This window comes from Aulonocara stuartgranti, assembly GCF_965226115.1.
Source record: "Aulonocara stuartgranti genome assembly, chromosome: 5".
In the NCBI taxonomy this organism is placed as follows: Eukaryota; Metazoa; Chordata; class Actinopteri; order Cichliformes; family Cichlidae; genus Aulonocara; species Aulonocara stuartgranti.
Window position 1 is genome coordinate 13,386,651 of NC_138943.1, and position 13,147 is coordinate 13,399,797.

The window sequence follows — 13,147 nt, forward strand, 5'->3', positions numbered from 1 at the left end:
AAGCAGTTTAAAATATGAACAAAATCACATTTATTTAGACAATCACCCTGGTCTGTTAGTTTCTGCTCATTGTCATAATTAAATATAGATGAACAAGTGACTGTGTAATATTTTAATGAAGAACAAATTACAATGAATCCATCACAGTCAAGCTGTTTTCTCTTTTTTATCCTTTGTTTCTGCTGTGAGTCTGATTTAAGAAAAAAGAAGTCTTGCAGATATTTTTTATACTCAAGAATATTTAGATTGTTGCAGCTGTGTATGTCAAATTACTGCTTGGGCAACTCATCTAACAATTGACAATAAAAGCAAAGCATATAATGCTGAAAAATCACAACTTTAATTTACATAGCGTACATACATTTCCATTATCTTAATATTTAAAAGAAAAAAGTTGCACAAAAAGTCGACATATACATGGTGGGAAACATCTTTATGATTAAAAATCATGACAATGACGCGCATAAATGTACAAAATAGAACCCCTTGGTACATTTAAACCACATAAAAATGACAATAAAATGGATCAGTAAAAAAAGATATTTATGATTACAGTATTCATAATATGAAATAAGGGTCATGTGATTCTGCAAGGTTTGCCTCTCTGAGGAAGGCAAATGTGTGATCTTTGCTTTATCTGTGGTTTCCTCCCTGCCTGTACGACCTGGCAGATGAGCCAGAGCGAGGGAGAGCGAGGGAGAGCGAGAGAAATCCCTAGAGACAGACTGAGAGAGAGAGAGAGAGAGGGGGGGGGGGGACAGACAGACAGGACCAGACAGACTCCCTCAGCAGTTTAGTCGCCGGTCACTCGGCGCAAAACGCGGATCCTCTAAAGCTGATTTGTTGTAAGGGACTGAAAGTAGCTGAAGTACATTTTTACAACGTTGAAACTACATTTAAAGGCTGCAGCGATACTTCAGCGGCACGCAGATAGATAGATAGATAGATAGATAGATAGATAGATAGATAGATAGATAGATAGATAGATAGATAGATAGATAGATAGATAGATAGATAGATAGATAGATAGATAGATAGATAGATAGATAGATAGATAGATAGATAGATAGATTTTCGTGGAAGAGGAGGAGAAACCTCAGAGAGGAGGAGGAGAGAACCGAGACAGGAGGAGGACCGGAGGGAAAGGAGAGGAGATTGGAGAGAGAGCAGAGAAAAAAGGAGGATTTTTTGGAGGGGAGTTTGTTGTGAGATTTTTATTTTATTTTTTTTAGTCTCCTCTCTCTCTTCCGGTCGCCTCTCCTCCTCCACTCGTCCTCTCTGTCCCGGAGTATTTATGTCTGATTTTAGGAGCATTTAAATGTTAAACTTGATGGGTGTTTTAAACGCCACCGCCGCCAATGTCTCCTGTACTTGTAACTGCAAGCGCTACACCTCCCTCCAGAGCATGGAAATCAGTGAGTAATGACTTTTTTCTGCCTCTACCTCGCTCACTTTTTCCTTTCAAGTGTCTTAAAAATGCGTCTGTGAAGCTTCGCTGCAGGTACTCGGAAGAGTTTCTGTTTCCCTCTGCTCTTTCCACATTATTTCTTTTATTTAAACGACTGGAGTTAAGTCTTCCGTTCTGAGTCAGTTTAGAATCTGCTGTTAGTTTTAATATGTGTCATGGTACTCCCTGCAATTATTAACTGTGGTGAATATTACGTTACCCTTTCTCCTTTTCTAACGTTTGTGATTAATAACGCCTCATTTTGAACTTAAACCAAAAACCTCAGGCTTCCCCATCTCTTCCTGAAGACTCGGAATGAAAAAGCTCTTCTGTTTGGTTTAATTTATATCACATCATGGCTGTTTCGAGCTGTTTTCTTCGCCATGTCAGCTAACTTTGACAGTTTGGGGTTGCTGTGTTTTTTTTTTGGTCGACTTTCTGAGCCGTTGGCGTTTTCTGTCTGCTTTTGAACTTAACGCTCAGCTGACTTGGGTTTCAGAGAAAACCTGCTCCTTCATTTTGGATTTTGACGGTGAAAGTAAGACTTAAAGTGCGACGAAACTGTCAGGACGTTACCTTGGGGGGACACTGAAAGCTGATGCCCTAGGAATACCTGGGTTTGATCGGTGACAAAGCAGGGGAGTTGGAAGTTTTGTCGTCGCTTCGTCATTCGAGCAAAGCCAGACGGCTGTCTAGCCGCCCGTCTGTGTGCGCGCGTGTGAGAGTGCGCGCGCGTGTGTTTATGTGTGTGGCCGTATCCGGGAAATCCCTGTGTTCCACTGCGTGTGTTTATATTGGCGTATACTTTGTGTCGGAATCTTTGTGTGCTGTTTGGTCTAGCAAGACAGTAAAGCAGCAGCGGTCCCTGTCTGTGTAGATATATATAAAATGTGTTCTTACTATTGCGTCGTAATATTGGAGTTATTAATGACTTAACTGCCCTGTCCATGGGACCCTTCGCCTAGCTGGATCTGACTCCCTGATTCATGTTTGACGACGGTGATTTAGGTCTTTTTAGCTGAGTAAAACTCACAGTCCCAGTATATTTAAATAAAATAAATCGCAGACATGATAACACTGGATCATAGTTCCTGATGCATGAGTATGATCTATAGTTTTTAAATCTTCAAAATATGTAACTAAACCTTTAAAAGAAATGCCATGGATCACAAAGTACAGTATTTGCACAGAAAATATAGAGTACACTGTAGTGCAATCTGTGCTTCATTAAAGTACTTGAGTGAAGTTATGGGGTTCTTCCAGCTGGGGACACCTACTATTAAAACTGCAAACAATCATAATGTTGTGAGGTCATTTAAGACATGAAAGCTGTGTGTGTGTGCATGTGTGTGTCACTCAGACAGCTTCAGACGCAGTTTAGGTTGTTGAAGAAGACAGTGCACACACAGACACTGCAAACAATTTAAGCCTATTGAGGTTTTTTAATGTGACGTCATGCACATGTTGCTCGATATTGGTCTGCCATATTGGATGTGATCCAACTGTCAGTTGCTGAGGGAAAATGTTTTTGTTCCCAAGTGGATGGCATTGGTTCTTGGAGGTTTCTGGCTCTCACTAGGTGAAATTGGTAGCTAAGAAGGCTGGGAATACTGATTTTTCCCTCACGACCAGTGATTACCAGATAGTCATGGACCAATCACCAAGTCTGTATTGGGTGTTATTTACTTACCCTTACCCTATATTATCACAATGATTGTCACAAGTAAAGCAATATATCTCTCTTAATCATGTTTGAGGTTCCAGCAGCAGTTTCAGATAGATGGCCTTTTCCTTTTCCACAGCACCTTTAATGTCTTTTGCTTCACCACTTATCCAAATCTTGTCATGTATGACGAATTAAACATTTAAGATCTAGGGCAAACAAATCTTTGCAGTTTTGCAGGTTTAAACAAGCAAGCTACACACAGAGCGCTTATCTCCACCAAGGTCAGTTTCAAAGAAAATGTTCTGCATTTGTACCAAAACTGAACAGCCTCCATCTTTGCTCATGTTCCACCTCTCCATCAGGTTTCATCAAATTCGGCTTGTGTAATCCTGCTGACACACACAGAAGCCACAGACAACATCTGCATCAACAGACAATAAAAACGAGTTATAGTGAAGAACCAGACAAAGTATAAATCACATCAGTGAAATGGTTATTGATGAAATGATTAAGCATTTGCAAGTTCACCTTCATAATTGGGAAGATGTATTTGTAACAATTGTAAAAATGATTACTTTTAGTTTTCATTCAGTAGATAAATCATACATCCTCTAAAGTGCCAGAAATAGTGATAAAAAGCCAGACGTGACGTTATTAGAAGTCTTATTTGATCTGATAAATAGATCAAAACTAAAAGATATTTATTCGCAATCACATCTGCAGAGCTTAATCCAAATGAGCGATTAGATGATGACGTGATTTGCTGCCTTTTAAAAACTGAAAAGCCTTTTGAGCAATGTGTGAGAGACCTAAACTGAAGCATTAATAAAAAGGCTTAATTTCTCCTGAAAGTGATTTTTCTGGATGGTTGAAGCAATATTTTAACAAGTTTTGTGTTTTTCTCATTTAAAATTTAGAAGCCATGATAATGGAGAACGGTGACTAATGTATTTTGTGCAGAAATGGTTCATGATGGTGTCACCTGTCATTTTTCCATGCTGCCATGTTGAGATGACATAAGTCCCAAGCAGATGCTGTCAGACCAGGTTTCCCAACAATAATCCATATTGAATATACTTTGATTCTGTAAATGCATGATAAATAAAGTTATGTGCAATGCCTTGAAAACATACAAATGGTATACTTGTGACAGTTAGAAAGGTCAGTGTGTCAGTGGCCTCAATGGAGTTACTTTTGTGATGTATAGATTTCAGCAGTATAGTGTAGAAAGTTGTGCACTTACCAAGAAATAACATTTGCTTCATATGCTGCACTTTGCAGATATTTACAATTTATTCTTAATGCACAAAACACCCAAGTTATTCCACAATGCGTGCCTGACAGACAGCTAGACACTCTAATGACATATCCCCTTCCAGCTAGCTCTCATGCTACATAGCTAAGATGACACGATGTGTTCCCTCAACTTTCTGGCTGTTATTATGGTTAGACATATATGAAACACTCCAAACAGCAAGTTTTAGTACAAAATGTAATGTGTGATGGTAGATTTCAGTGCTGGTTCATTCCCAGTGACAGCTAGCTAGCAGCTCTTTAGCAGGTATTACTTGATATAGCATTGTTTGTTGTTTAAGCAGGTAAAAACGTTAAGTGTAAGAAGTATAAGCAGACTATTGTAAATATCAGCAAAATACGGCAGCTAGCATGACAAGTGCATTAAAATGTTCAATCACCAGTTTGGGTTGGTGCACAACTTGACAAAGCACTGTAGTGCCGATCCAAGCTGTAGAAATGCAATAGCTGTAAGTCACATGAAATGTTTTGGTAATATAAATAGGATTTTTTTATTCTTAGAACCAGTCTGCGATTGAAATCTCCCAACTAGAATTCCAAGAAAGTAAGTCCATGTAAGCATGTAGTAATGTTGATAGGGGTTATGGCAATCAAGCCATGTGATAACCATAGTTGCCTCAACTTGTAACAGAGAGGCAAGATAAGAATGCAGACAGAGGCGCATACTCAATTCTTCTGTCTGAAAACAGACGTGATGTTTAGTCTGGAGGACAGGAGGAGGGAAACAGATAAACCAAAGAGGCAGACAGTGAAGAGTACTGAGCAGACTAGAGAGACAGCGGAGAGAGAAGTTAGCAAGAAGAAAATGTCAAAACTTTGGAAAAAGCAAATACGGTGTCTGTAAAAGAAAACGACAGAGGAAGTGAAGGAGAAATAAGAGGAAAAAAGAACGGAACAAAAGACATTCTGGTGAATTTTAGATTGCGTAGGAGTTGACAGACTGAAACTAACGATGCGTTGGCTTTTATTAAAAAACCAAAAACAATATCACATTTAAGCTTGTTCAGCTTTACTGGGCAGTAAGCACCGGAGTGTGACAGGAAAGATGAAAAGCACAGTAGAACAAAGTAAAAGATAATCCCCGTTATGCACTTGATGCGGTGATCAAAGGATGACATGATAGAAAAAGGAGGGGTTCCCTAAATTTTTTACCTCTGAAGATCTTAAAAATAGATCTGAAGAAGAAAGCACAGATTTCATAGCAGACACCTGACATATCTGTTGCTGCATATATTAAGGCTGCCTGGTTCAGTTCACCTCTAAAAAAAACTAAAAAAAACCCCATCTTTAGTCATTTCACTTGAGCGGTATAAATCAGAAAGTTTCAGCTTTATCTGTCCAAGTTTTTATATCTCTTTCTGAGATTTATAAAAGACGTTAACATGGTTGTGTTAATTTTGCATTAACCAACACAAATGGTGCATCTAACTAGCAGATAATTAAAATAGTATTTCTTATAGACACTTTGAGACGACCACTGGAAATGAAATTAAGTGAAAAGCAGCTCTCCTAGCTGAGTTCTAAAGACATAATGCATCTCAAACCAATTTGGCATCCCATACCGTGTACCTTCAAAGCTGGATTTGAAGCATTTAAACACTTTTAAGTCACTGAATTTAGATAAAAGCATTCATCTGAGATTTGTGAAAGAGCTGCAGATCCTCTGAGTCACCTCAGATTATCATTTATCTGTCTCGCTTCCTCTCATACGCATCCTTCCTTTGTCTCACAAGTTGTAATTGTAGGGTTTTGTGTACCTGTGCAGTCACACACACACATATGCAAAAACACATCTGTTCTGAGCAGCAGATATTGGTAGTCAAAGCACATGACATCAGCATTACTCACAGACTAGCCGTGTGTATGTGGAGAGGGGGAGTGAAGTCATCGCTGGTATCAGCTTGTAAGAATCATTTCCTACCAGTAGCTCAGTTTCGCTATTCATTTGTTACTACATGTCTGGCTGCCTTAACATCAACACGTCCTCAGTCTGACTCTATAGCTGACATAAATGTTATCAATAGTGTGTGTCGAAGTATGTGTGAGTTCAGCTGGAGGGTAGGAGTGTGGGTTTTTTGGTTAACGAATTTGAGAAAAACAGTCATAGAGTTCCTGAGTGGAGAGGAGGATGACGCCAACGTTGGCAGGAGGAAGGACACAATGTGACCACGCATCATGTTCAGTCACAAGGTTGATCCTTGCAACAACCCTTATTTGATCACATTGTACTTTAACCTCTTAGCATCCACCAGATCGCCAGTGAACCTTTTAGTGTTAGGGTTAAATTCCCAACAACGCTTCATAAGGAAATGTTGTTCATCTGGTCGGAGATAAGAGGAGTTGAAATGCATGAAAGACAGTCAATTTCCAAGATGACATCTTCTGCTTTTTGAAACTATGCTTGTTTAGCATGTTGCTAAAATGCAAGCTAATGTGGTTTGCTGGTGACTTCTTGGCTGTTAACAGGTTCATTGAAGACAGTTCTTGATTTTTTGTTCTTGCATTTAGCAGTGAATTACCTCTACTAAATCTGGTAATGAAACAATGACAACTTGTAATACTAACAGGCTTTAGCTTTCAATATTTGTTCCCTCTACTAACTGTAAGGGTGGCAACATAAGTAATATACAATCTGAAAATCATCAAGACATATTTGCTCCTTTATTTACAGTTATAAATGTCTACACACTAGATCAGACTCTGAACAATATGATTTATAAGCCCACTATACCCATTTTCAGCTCCATATTTTTAATATAATATTCTTTTCAATCCAGTTCAATTTTATTTATGTAGCATTAAATCACAACAACAGCTGCCCTTAGGTGCTTGAAATTGAAAGGATAGCAGAGAGAAACCCCAGAACAATCAGACGTCCCCGTATGAGCAAACACTTGGCGACAGTGAGAAGAAGAAACTCCCTTTTAACAGGAAGAACCAGGCTCAGGGAAGAGCAGCCATCTGCTGTGACTGGTTGGAGGAGACGGCAGGGAGGGAGATAGATGAATAGATTTTCTAAACAAATGAGATTATCATTCTTGGTTTTAGCTTTTTCCCTTTTCTTAAAGCTGACTCTCTGATTGCCCAATCGTATATGAAAGATATGGCCAGCAGGTGAATGGGATTTCAATGTATATGACATTTTCACTTTCAGTGACATCATACAGAGCCATGAGTGGAAGAAATAACTGAAACAGGGTGTTTTAACTTTTGCTGACAGGGATTCCTTGAACAGTTTAATTGAAAATGCTTGTAACAGAGTTGTATGGCAGAAAACAAGGAGCCTAATAGGTCCACTTAAATAAAACATTAGTCCAGAGAATTTCACATTAAAATGATACGGAAGAGGGAGATAATTTCACTAGACTAGCCTAACTATTTAATTGATTTACACTTTCCTGCATTTTAAACAACATATTTTTTCTTAAGGAATTAAATATATGAAGTTTGTGTTGTAAACCAGTAAAAGTGATGACTCTGATTAACCTTAACCACAACCAAAAGAATCCAGTTTTCACTCGTAATTCTGTGACAAGAACATTACTCTCTCCTGATCTTAGTTTGGATAATTGCACCTACTTGCACCAAATTCAACAAGAATACATGTAAGTTTTATGTATAGCGTGACAATCTCACATCTAAAATTCATCCCGTCGTTCTGTCGCTATCATGTGTCACGCTGTTAAAATGAAAATCCCTCCCACATCCTGTTTGGGCTGCAGCTTCCATGTGGCCCAAGACATGATGTGCATTAAAAAACAGGAAAAAAAGCTTCACTTTTTTTCTCCCATTTCTGCTTTTGACAGATTATTTTTGGCACGAAAGTACATCCTGAGGCAACCTGCATGGAAATCTCTCTTTGATTGTTTTACTGTAAACTGTGGTAGCAACACAGGAATGACGCATAACGCTCCTTTTGACATATCTGTCACCTTTATATTGGCACATTGTTTGGGGGCTGTTGACTGATTATTTCTTCAGAATAATTAAACAGTGTATTATTTCAGGGAAAGGGTTTCAGCAAAGTGCTGAAAATAGAGTTAAATTCTTTCTTCCTTTCTCACTCACTCAGTGAATCATGGAAATTAAATGACTGAGTCTGTTCTGGCTGGCCTCCTAGACTTATTATGTAAACCGCTCTGTCTGGCTGTCTCAGTCCTCTGTGTGAGTGTGCATGTGTGCGCACGCGTTCACATGTGTTAGTCTGCGTTTGTCTGGTAATTTCCTCCCTGTGTGACAGTGTATTTCTGTGTGAGCAGTCAGTTGAGGGGGGATTGAGAAAGAAAAAACAATATAAACAATAATGTTCCTTATTGGACTTTTCTCGCAGCTAAAGAAGATGGGTTGGCGTGGATCAAATTCTGCCTTTTGTGTTTCATTTTTCTGTGACTGACAGCTGGCATCGTCCCAGAAACAGAATCGCTTTAATCCCGTGTACGATATACAGATAGTAATTTGTCTTCAAAAGAATTACCACAAAAAGTTGGCACATCTGCTTCCCCTTTGTTCAGTTTCCGATAACGCACGACTCCTGAGTAACTGGGTTCAGTGTCTTGCTTAAGGGCACAAAGAATAGCATTTCCTATTTACTGCGAATTGGTGAGAAATTGCCTCTTTCCAACGTTTCTCACCTCCTTGCTTGTTTCATCCTTGATTTTTCCATTTCACCTCCTGTCTTGTATTCAATTTCATGCATTTTTTAAAATTCTAGTGGCGGATATGTCAAATTGATTCATTTTCATTAGTGGTTTTTAACAGAGATCAACCATATTTGTATATTTAATATTTATGATATTTAATCATTTGAGGAATAGCCGATGCCCTTTATCAGTTTCTTTTTTGTATTGTTTTTTATTGTTGTTTTTTTTTTTAAATTTAGTTCCTTTTTTGTTCCCTAGAAGCAGAAAAAGTCTTTTTCATTTTAAAATTTTTCAGGTTTCCATCACATTATCCTTGAAAATTCAGTCAGAGCAAAATGTATGTGACCCAACAACAATATCAGTTACTGACAAAGTTAAATGAGGGTTTTCAGAGATGTTAGAGAGACGTATTGCTCTCAATGAAGTATGGACTGAAATCTATGGGAGGTAAATGGACTGGTGTTTTTATAGTGCTTGCCTACTCTTGCTGAGCACTCAAAGCCCTAAAACACTACAAACCACATTTACCCATTCAAACATCATTCATTTCTATCACTTTAAACACTTACCTATCACACTCACACCATCAATGGATGCATCAGGGGCAATTTGGGGCTTAGTATCTTACCCAAGGACTTGAGGAGATGGTGATCAAACCACTGACCCTTATATTAGTAGACTACTTGCTCTACCTCCCGAGCTGCAACTATATAGGTATCAGGCAGCTTTAACCTCCGGTCAGTTATACTTTGACAGTCTTTTCACAGTAGATATATATATACTTATATTTTGCAAAGTCAATACTAATACCGAGCCTTTTGTAATTTAAAAACCTGCATAAGTAGAGGTTCCTTAGTTGGTGATGGTTCTTTGAAGAACCAGAGAACGTTTAAAAAATTTGAAACAAGTTTTCCAAGAGAAGATAGCGAGAGTTGCCACTAGAAGATGAGTATCAGCCTGCATACTTAATTTCTAATGCAAGAAACGTCCAAATGTGCCTTTTTTTTCCATAGTGGGTGAAAGACCGAAAGTTGAGGCACACAACAATGTGTGCTGCTGGTAAAGTTTCTGGGCAGCCTTTCCTCATAACAGCCATCCCTCAAGAGTCTCTCCATCTAAAGCAATGCATTATCGGGGGCTGTAACATCTTTTTACTGAATTTTAAATGTGAAAATGTGATGCTGTAATCTTATTATAATGCATATATGTGCGCCCTGTCTTCTCTTTAATGGGTGAAGCAGTCTGAATAAAACATTCAAAAACTGTAAAATAATTTGGTTTATATTTTATGTTTATTTCAGCATCTCCTTGTGGGAACGTTGTTATGGTCTCTGTTTCCGTTTGTTTCACGTAACGTTAAACATATATATCATCCGTAGGTAAATTAAGAGTCACCAAAAAAAAAGCTTTTGCTTGCGTAGGGTCGAGGATGTATATATGCATATACACACAAATAAATATGTTTAAAGTAAACATAGTCAGGTTTTACTTTTAAATAATTTTTCTTTTCTTAAAAATTGAATTTTGACTAAGTAGACAAAAAACATTATTAATTCAACAATTACTGGATTAAATAACACACAGTTGCAGATTTAAAGTGTTTTTTTCCTTCATTCTTTGTTTAAATCCTTTCGTTCCTTTTTATTCAGCCTCTCAGCTGTTCATTGTTTCTCGGTCTAGACACCAACAACACACACACAGCTCGAAAAAGTCATCAGCATGTTCTCATCATGCATATATGTAGATGCATGCAGTGTGTGTGTGTGTCTAGGGGTTCTGGGTCAGCTTTGGGGAGTTTGTGTTTGTGTGAGTGTGTGCTTTTTGCATATTATCTGCATACCAGTCAGCATTCAGCTGAGCCTCTTGTAGGCTGTTGGACCCATATTGTCCCATTAATTAGTCTGAAGTCAGAGCCAGCCCTATATGTCTGTCTCTCAGTGTGAATAAATCCATACAGAGACTGTCTGAGGTCCAAGAGGCTGGCTCTATAAATAAAGGCAATGACTGTCTGCCTGCTGTAGGCATAGACTCGCACACAGTAATGTGGAAAAGATTGTCTCTTGTTTTTCGTTAATTACGCTGAGGACGAAAAATAAACCTTTATGACTGTCTGGTCTAAATACTTCAATTGTTGTGTGTCAGTGTAGTTTAAAAAAAAGACTGTTTTCTTATTAATTAGTCTGGGACAGAGGAAGTTGCTAACGTTAATGCCTGATTACGTGTTGAGAAGAAATTAAAGTGTCCCTTGGCTTTTGTTAATTGGTCTGAGTCATAATTTGTCTGTCTGGTCTTTTAAGAGCGTGGTGTCACCTGCTAATGTGGAACAGGTCATGAACGCAGGCTTGTCTGCTGAAAAGAAAATTTAAATTATTATTATTTTATATCTTTAAGAGTTTGTGTTTTTGTCACCTCTGTACGCATATGATTGGATGTCTACATGGAATTTAAACGTGATGTCATGTAGAGACTATTCTGAGTGACACGTCAGTAGTTTCATAAGTAAATTGGTGAATCGTTTTCCTTTGTTTTCTCAATTACAAAGTTTCTCCAATTGAATCTGTTCATACTTAAGATCAATGTTTATTTAGTCATTTAGAATCGCACCCCTATGGCATTAATATGGAATCTCTGGTGTTAAATGAATTAGAGTGATACTCAGAATGAAAGTCATCAAAACTGTAGTTTATGAGTCATCTTGTTTAATTAACATTTAGCAATATTTTTGCCTTAAAAGGTTAGTAACTCTCCTGATGGACCATCGGCTTTTTCACATTAACCTAACTTGAAGAAACATGAAAGTAGTTGAGTGATTTCAGACGTTGTGGGAAGAAATATCAAGATTATGTTTAAGTTATGTCAAAGGCCTCCATGAGTAATTCAGTTTGCAGATTTTCATTAGACATTCGGATATTCAGATGTATGCAAATGTTTGCTGTGTCAATGGTGGCATTTTTGCATTTGAAACCAATGTCGTGCTGCATCTGCTGGGAGGCAGTGGGTGAAGTGAAACAGTCTGAGTATCTTTAAGGGTAAAGGTCAAGGGTCAGGTCAGGAGAAGGCAGGGAGGAGGAGGGGTGAAAGGTTCATTGTCACAGCGGAGGGGGTTGGTTTTGGTTGTTTGTGTGCCTTCTCCCATAATATTTCTCCTCACTAACTATATTATGTTAATGAATTCAGTTTTATGTTCCTTGTTTGTTTTTTTTAAGTGCAGATATATTTATGAGACCTTTGATGACTGATTGATTTGTTTCTGTCCACCTGCTGACAAAGCTACCAGTAAATATAACAACTGGACATATTGATGCTGACTGCAGGAAGCCACAGATCAATATAGATAGCCAAGTCTCAGCACAGGGTTGGAGCAGGCTCCAAAAATGAAAAATCTGCATGCTGAAATCAAAAAATTAGAACAAACGAGCGTTTTAAACACACATTTTTTTGACGTCCTTGTCTAAGAAAATATTTGAAACTGCAGTGCTCAATGAAATTATTGCTTAAAATTTAAGGTTAGAAGTCTAAACCATGAGTGTCAAATGCCCAGCCAGCCAGAAGATCCAAAACAACCCACTGGATGGTTTTTCAATGTCTGAAAATTTCAGTGAAGCAGGTCTTAACTTTTGAACTTTTCTCTGGGTTTTTGAAAAAGGAAGCACTGTGCTGACAGTGTCTAAGAATGAATCATGTCGTGAAAGTCTTTCATACTGTATCATTCAAGCCAGATGTCTGAATCATCACCAGTTTTACAGCCTTCTTACTGACAAAGACCTTACGTGTGGCCTGCCCTACCACACCAAAGCAAAGTTGTTAAGCCAGGTAGGCAAAGTGTTTATTTGATTTATGACAGTAGCCTTTGTGGTGACAGTAGCCTGAGTGAATATGGAAGACGGACACATATTATTGAGATTCCACATACTTTTCTGAAGACATCTCAGACTTGAAATGAATGGCTCATATGAAGTCAGAGTGTCTTCTAAAACAAATGGAAAAATTTAGACAGTGTTTTTTTCATTGCTATTTTTCCTTGATTCACTGATCTAGCCCACTTGAGATTAAATTGGGCTGTATGTGGTTCATGAAAGA

At 38.1% G+C, this 13,147-nt stretch overlaps 1 protein-coding gene across 1 annotated transcript in view; it reads left to right on the forward strand.

The window, feature by feature from the left end:
* The first annotated feature begins 700 nt into the window (after positions 1–700).
* Positions 701–13,147, forward strand: part of pmepa1 (prostate transmembrane protein, androgen induced 1) — a 40,592-nt gene continuing 28,145 nt past the window's right edge. The window contains exon 1 of the mRNA XM_082534135.1: positions 701–1,415. Coding sequence (XP_082390261.1) covers positions 1,319–1,415 — 97 coding nt within the window. The 5' untranslated portion in view covers positions 701–1,318. The remainder of the gene's footprint in view (positions 1,416–13,147) is intronic.